Consider the following 7,169-nt stretch of genomic DNA (forward strand, 5'->3'; position numbering starts at 1 on the left):
CAGCAAAATCATCCTTTGCGCATCTCAGAATAACCCACAGTAGTAGCCTTCCAATCCAGCATGAATCAGCTTATGAATGAATGGGTTGAGTGAATTATTTATTGATTTACATTTTTGATTATTGCTTGAATATTTGTATTTGTCCCTCTTTTTTTTTTTTTTAAGACTTATGTTATGTAATGTGTTTCTGTTCCTATTGTTTCCCTCTTCACTTCCTTTGTTCAGTTCCTGTCCCAGTTTGCCTTGCTGCCTTGTTTGTTACCATAGCAACCCTTATTATTTACCATGCCAACTTATCACCTACACCTGTCCCTCATCATTCCTGGTTAACCTATGTATATATATACCCCTGTGTTTCAGTTGTGTTTTGTCAGTTATTGTTTTCTGTATGTGTTTTGTCTTCTGATTGCTCTCCTGGCTCCTGTCTGTGGTTTGTCCACAGTTGTTTTGAGTTTGGATTATCTGTGTTGGTGTTTCAAATTAAACTGTGCTTGCTCTGTCTCGTCCCTGTATACGTTACAGTGTTCCTACTGTCAATATTTGCCTGTATTATGATGCTGTTTTTGCTTTCGCCCAATAAACTCAATGCTGCAAATGTATCACACTCTAGTCGTAAGCTACTTCTATGTTACAGTGTGGAACATGCAAACACAGAGAAGCAGCGTGATAAAAACAATTTCCTAGTGCTATTAGACTAAGCATCAGCACTTTTGGCATTCTGCTCAGTCAATCATATTCAACACACACACATATATCACATTTTGTGTTAATACAGAGTTCAACTTATATTGACCCAAAAACATTCATTTGAGAATGATCATAATGATACAAAGCAAGGAGTTTCTGGTCTCTTACTGTGGATGGCAGTGATGATCTGTTTCCAGAGGATGGCCGAGAAATGTCTATAAAAAAGTAAGGGCAAGGTGAAAAGGAAAAAGAGAGGGGGGAAAAAGAGAGAGAGGTTTCTGTAAGAAAATCTGTGTAGTGTCATTTGGAAAATCTGCCTCACAACATGGGTTGTTTTATTTTCTGATGGTGGGCCTGGATGCTTTAATCCATACAAATGTGACCAATCTCTCTCTCTCTCTCTCTTTCTCTTTCTCTCTCTCTATTCCTTCACACCTTCAGCTCTCTGACACTCACACACATAGACACACACATTTTCTCTCATTATATCCCACTTTTAAGCAACACGTACACAACCAGTGAGTCACCAAGCACATAACCGTGAGATGGAGGGGGAGGAAAATCTTCTCAACATACCACATCTGATTTTTAGCCAACTTAAAAAAAAAAAAAAAACAGACATGCACGTCTGCATGCACATGAATTATTCAGAATTAAAATGAGAATTCCTGAATTTTAATTGTAGAATTGTAATTTAAATCTGACCTTTTAATGCAGCAGAACAAAACTGAAAGACATTTATATGCTATATATACATTTGGTAACACTTTAGAATAGGGAACACTTATTCACAATTAACTACTACTTTTCCCTCAATAAATTCCTAATTTGCTGCTTATTAATAGTAAGGTAGTTGTTAAATTTAGGTATTGGGTAGGATTAGGGATGCAGAATAAGGTCATGTAGAATAAGGCATTAATATGTGCTTAATTACTACTAATAAATGGCTAATATTCTAGTAATATGCATGCTAATAACAACTAGTTAAGAGACCTTAAAATAAAGTGTTACCATACATTTTTTTGTAACATTTTTTTTTTTTCAGATTTGTTGTAACAGATGTACATGATGTATTATATATATATAATAATAATTCTATAGAACGAAGCGCTCGGTCGTCTGTGTGAAGACTGCGCATAGTGCACGAGCGCCAAGAGACAACTGATAACAGCTGTAACGAGCACTCTCAATAACTCATTTCAGCGATAGTTCGCCTGTTATTTAACACAGACCAACGAATTTCTAATCGAATGGAGATGTTTCTTTCTTTTAGGTACATCCGTGCGTGCCGCAAGATTTTGCAAAAAGTGGTGGGGTCGTGCTCTCTTGCGTCTTGCCTCTTGGAGAGGACTGCGGTTGCCGTGATTCCTGCTTGTGTGGTGGAGAGACGCACGCAAAGAGAACTGTTCAATTTAATAGAAGAAACAGGTAAGATACTGATTTTAATTGGTCTAAATTAAGTTGGGTAGGCACAAATTCGCTTATATGTGTTCCCTTCACGAGCGCTGTGTGTTTGTATGTGCTTCATAACCGTGCACCCAGGGGGCCCATCATAATAGCCTGCACTGGGGCCCGTCATTACTAAGTTAGGCCACTGGCCGTGACTGACTCTATAACCTGCCCATAAACAAACAGTACTGAGATTAGAGAACATATTTTAACATCAAATTAAATTCAACTCCGAATGCAGCTCGAGCTGGAGGCCGTGGCGCAGGTTTTACCTGAGCTTAAGTTGTGATACTCTAATTTTAATCTTTCTCAAACATTCAGTCTTTGTTTGGCAGATAATAAAATGAGCAAAAGATACACAATAGGCGTGCACTGAAGGAGGGATCTGAGCAAGAAATTAATAGGTCTGTTCTGCAGGGATGCATTAAATTGCTAAAAAGTGACAGTAAAGACTTTTACGTTGTTACGAAAAACTATTTCAAATAAATGCTGTTCTTTTGGACTTTCTGTTCTTAAAATACCCTGAAAAAATGATTGCAGCATAACTGTTTTCAACATTGAAAATAATGAAAAATTAGCAAATTAGCATATTAGAATGATTTCTAAAGGATCACGTGACACTGGTGACTGAGTATCGAGAGTAAGAGTATTACTTAGTATTATAAAAAAAATGAATTGTTTTATTACGTCTTAAATTGATTTTTCCGTACATTTCTGCCATATGTACATTGACTGACAGTCACCACTGATAAGCTACCACTAAATATTGTAGAAACTTAATTTGCTGTAAAGTTGCTTTGCAATGATTTGTATCGTGAAAAGCGCTGTACAAATAAACTTGAATTGAATTGATTAAATGATTACTGAGTAAAATTTAAGTGAAATTCTGTAAAGCAACTGTAAATAAAACACAGAATGCTACCTCTCATTGAGAATTTTAATGTGTAAACTGACACTACCACCTAGTGTTAAGAGTTAAGAGTCCATACATGCACTGCAAAATTTAGTTCAACCAAATTTGCAACAAAAATGCTAACATGCAGATATAGCACAATGCAGCTAACCTGTTCTGCCGGGTTCAATATGTGCCGTGGAGCTATTCTTGTTCAGGCCTTTGTGGAACTGCTGGCTGGAAGGAGGAGAGGCTCTGGGCTTACGCCTTAGCTGTAGGCTGGACCACTGATATGTATGATGCCTCTGGTACCTCAGTGCAAAATTTGGGCGCCGTATAAAACGCCGTTCCTCCATAGTCCTGAAAAACCTGAAACTAAAGAAAATGAGAAATTTATCGTAACACATTTGATCATAAGAAACTGATCAAGCAATATGATAACAAACCAGAACTAGAGAACTGTTATATGCAAGTAAGTCTGACCAGGCATGTAAATAAAGCCTTTACAAACCCCTCAATAAATTTACCTATTTAATTGAAATAACCAGATCCAATTAGGGGTCAAATTAGTCTTCCTCACAAGGTCTAGTCATTTTGAAACAGTTTTATTCATAGGCGCCGATTTCTTTTTCCACCGGTGGGTGCTCGGCATCCCCCTCCAACCAAACCCATTGCGCCACTGAAAACTCACATGCATATGTCTACATAAATATTTTGTTTCAGCTTGCCATAAGCAAATTATTACTTAAAACATTTTATCAAACTCACAACAAACATTTCATCTTGCTCAGGATCTTAAGTTACAAAATATACATAAGAAATTATGTATAGAAAACATATTGAGAGCTGCTGTAGCCTAAACATTGCATTCTGTAAATATTGCACGCATGTTCATTTACAACTGACATGACAAACTTATGCATTTTATTTATTTTCAGTTCTTCAGTTACATAAACTGAGCTATAGACAGATCTTCAACATTCGGCCTAATAAAAATATTATGAACGCTCAGCATGTTCACCTAAAGTTTGGTTAGAAACACACCTTTTCACTTTTTTTTTTTATTATTCTCTACATGATCAAATAATGACTTAATATTCTCACTTATTCATTAGTTACAAATTAAATTCATTAGACAAAAGACAGAAACAGACACAAAAAAAAAAATTGTATAAAACATATTGACAGCTTCTATAAAAAATATTATGTATAGCCTAGCCTAAACTTAAAATTACGATTGGCTAGAAACGCATATAAAAAAAAATAAAAAATCAGCTCTACATAAGTAATAACTTAAAACATTTTGACATTCTTACTTAGCCTAACGATTAGTTAAGATCCAATGAATAATTCACATTTTTCCTTATCTTCAGTTGCAAAAACAGAGCTTAATCACAAGACATTAACATAAAACATATCGACAGATTCTATAAGGAATATTATGGAGAGCCCTGCATTTCAGCCCGCGGGGCCCATCTTATTTATGTCCCTATAGGGCTACGCTTCATCTGAGACGCCTGTCTTAGGCTTCTCCATCAATTTTTGTTTGTATTTGTTTTAGACATCCATCAATTATGATGATGAAAAAGATTTGCCACGCTGGTGGAAACAACACGAGACCTTGACTGTCAAGACCTCGGCTCGGACGGTGTTTAGTGTCCCGCCAGCAGCAGCAGCGTGCCTTCAGCGCAGCTGGAAGAGTTCACGCAGTAGGCTAAAGCTTGCTGCAAAGCCCCAGCAAAAGTAACTACCATGAATGTGTCGGGGGGAAATAGTAAGGAGTGTTTTCTGAGTCAGTGTAGTTGGTAACGTTTTTTAAGTTGACTCAACAAATTGTTTTTTTACAGTGTACAGCTCAAATAGAAATAAAATACTAATGATTCAGTTATTAATGGTTTTTACATGCTTGTCGTGGGCATTTAAACATTACTGTAGTGGTTATGTTGTGTTATTAAGGTTATAGGATTATTGAAATTTTAGTCTGGTGAACACTACTAAGAACGCAAAACAGTGTTACTGTCGGTTCAACAATGGATAATTATATCCATGAACAATGGATAAACCTGAAATGATAGAAGAAAGATTGGAGATGAACTTCATTTACAGATAAGGTAGGAAATGTGCATACTTTTAAATCGACACCTGCCACGGTGTTTCTTATTTGTAATCTATGTTCCCCTTTGAGGGTGTCCTAAAAGCCGATGGGGGGGGGAGGGTCTTAATCCTATCACTCAGCATACCTGGTTAAAAAAGTCACTGCTCGCCACTGAAAGAGTCTCGCCGTCAAGTCATAGCCATTATGCTACAATCATCTTTTATAACAAGATTTTGTCCAAATGTTGGCCTTATGAAACGAAAGGGAACAAAACTCGGTTTAACCCTCTGGGGTCCGAGGGTGTTTTGGGGCCTGGAAAAGTTTTTTAAATATTTTAATGTAATATTTTAAAATGTTTTGTGCATGGTTAAAAATATGTAATAATATAGGCTGTAGCCTAATAATAACAGCACAGTGAGGCAGTGGTCATGCAATGAATGGCACAGATTATATTACAGACTATTCAAATTGAACTATAGTGTTTTATTGTATTTTATTTTAATAATGAGTGACATGACATGTGGCCAAGTAATGTGACCCATACTCAGAATTAGTGCTCTGCATTTTAACCCATCCAAAGTGCACACACACAGCAGTGAACACACACACACCGTGAACACACACCCGGAGCAGTGGGCAGCCATTTATGCTGCGGCGCCCGGGGAGCAGTTGGGGGTTCGGTGCCTTGCTCAAGGGCACCTCAGTCGTGGTATTGAAGGTGGAAGAGAGCGCTGTACATTCACTCCCCCCACCTACAATCCCTGCCGGTACGAGACTCGAACCCGCAACCTTTGGGTTACGAGTCTGACTCTCTAACCATTAGGCCACGACTTCCCCCTGAACAGGCTGCGATATCAAATTAGTGTGTGCGGGTGTGAGGCGGCGATGCTACTCCGTAATTTATGGTCATACAGATAAAAGCAAGACATAATTCATAAGTTTACAAAAGATATTCAGAATTTGTAAAATAACGAAAACCATCTCAGTGTCTCTGTTTCCTTTCCTAGATCTTTGGAGCGTGCCACAATGGACTGAACCTAGCATGTTTTCTTTGTTTGTTTTGTTGTTGTTGTTGTTTGTTTGTTTGTTTTTTGCCTAATATTTAGGCTAAGTAAAATATATTTTGTTTATAGGCCTAAATCAGGGATGGGCAACTTTGATAGTGACGAGCAGGGCCGGAGTGGGACTCATTTCCAGCCCTTGAGTTTCATGCCTTAGACAGGCCCACTTTTTTCTTTTTCTTTTAAAATCTATTATTCGCTCGCATAACTCCTACAACTGAGGTTTTTGTTTTTGTTTTTTTGAGCAAGGTGCCACTGTCAGGGGAGTCAAAAGATAATTACATCATCATTAGGGTTGCCAATTAACTTCAGAAATGGAAAATAAGGGCTAATTGTGATTCTTTATCTTTTATTCTTTAAGAAAATAGTATTTATTCTTGTAGAAAATAAGGGACAGAATAAGGGACAATCAAAATATTTGTACTATACAATAATGTAGGCCTATATCTGCCTGCAGTTAAAAAGTTCTCAGAAATAATCACAATTGTTTTGCTTAACCCATTAATGTACAATTATTCTAAAAAAAATGTTTAATGTCATACAAAAAATTAAGTACATTTTACCATTATAGAATTGTGACTTTACAAGGGTTGTAATTTAGGAGGTGAAAATACTGTGAAATTACAAATGGCATGAAATTTGAGAGAATGACAACTGAACGTCTATGAAACGTCAGTCAATAAAGCATTTTAAACAATGGCATTTAAAGATTTCCTTTTTATTGAAGGAAATTAAAGTATAACTAATGTCATTTGTTTTTAAAGATTTTATTAAGTATAAAACTTGTGCAGTTAGGCTAATTCAGAAGGAAAACTTTGTTGTCAGTGGACAGAAATATTACCCCGACAAGCCAATGTAAACATTTCAATTGCATTGTCTGTACATTTGCAACAAACAAATATACAGAGGTCCTTTTTTCATTAGTAGCCTACAGAACATTCTCAAAACAACCTAAAAGGACAGCTAAAAAGTAAAAAAAAAAAAA

The 7,169-nt window shown here is 36.6% G+C and overlaps 1 protein-coding gene across 1 annotated transcript in view; it reads right to left on the minus strand.

The window, feature by feature from the left end:
- The window catches only part of LOC107708259 (periphilin-1-like), a 79,364-nt gene extending 75,941 nt beyond the window's left edge, over positions 1 to 3,423 (minus strand). Inside the window, exons 1-2 of the mRNA XM_016512447.1 lie at positions 3,201 to 3,423; positions 856 to 902 (exon numbers count right to left, since the gene is read on the minus strand). Coding sequence (XP_016367933.1) covers positions 856 to 902; positions 3,201 to 3,384 — 231 coding nt within the window. The 5' untranslated portion in view covers positions 3,385 to 3,423. The remainder of the gene's footprint in view (positions 1 to 855; positions 903 to 3,200) is intronic.
- Positions 3,424 to 7,169: the final 3,746 nt, after the last annotated feature.

This window comes from Sinocyclocheilus rhinocerous, unplaced genomic scaffold (assembly GCF_001515625.1).
Source record: "Sinocyclocheilus rhinocerous isolate Xijiao unplaced genomic scaffold, SAMN03320098_v1.1 scaffold145, whole genome shotgun sequence".
Taxonomy (NCBI): Eukaryota; Metazoa; Chordata; class Actinopteri; order Cypriniformes; family Cyprinidae; genus Sinocyclocheilus; species Sinocyclocheilus rhinocerous.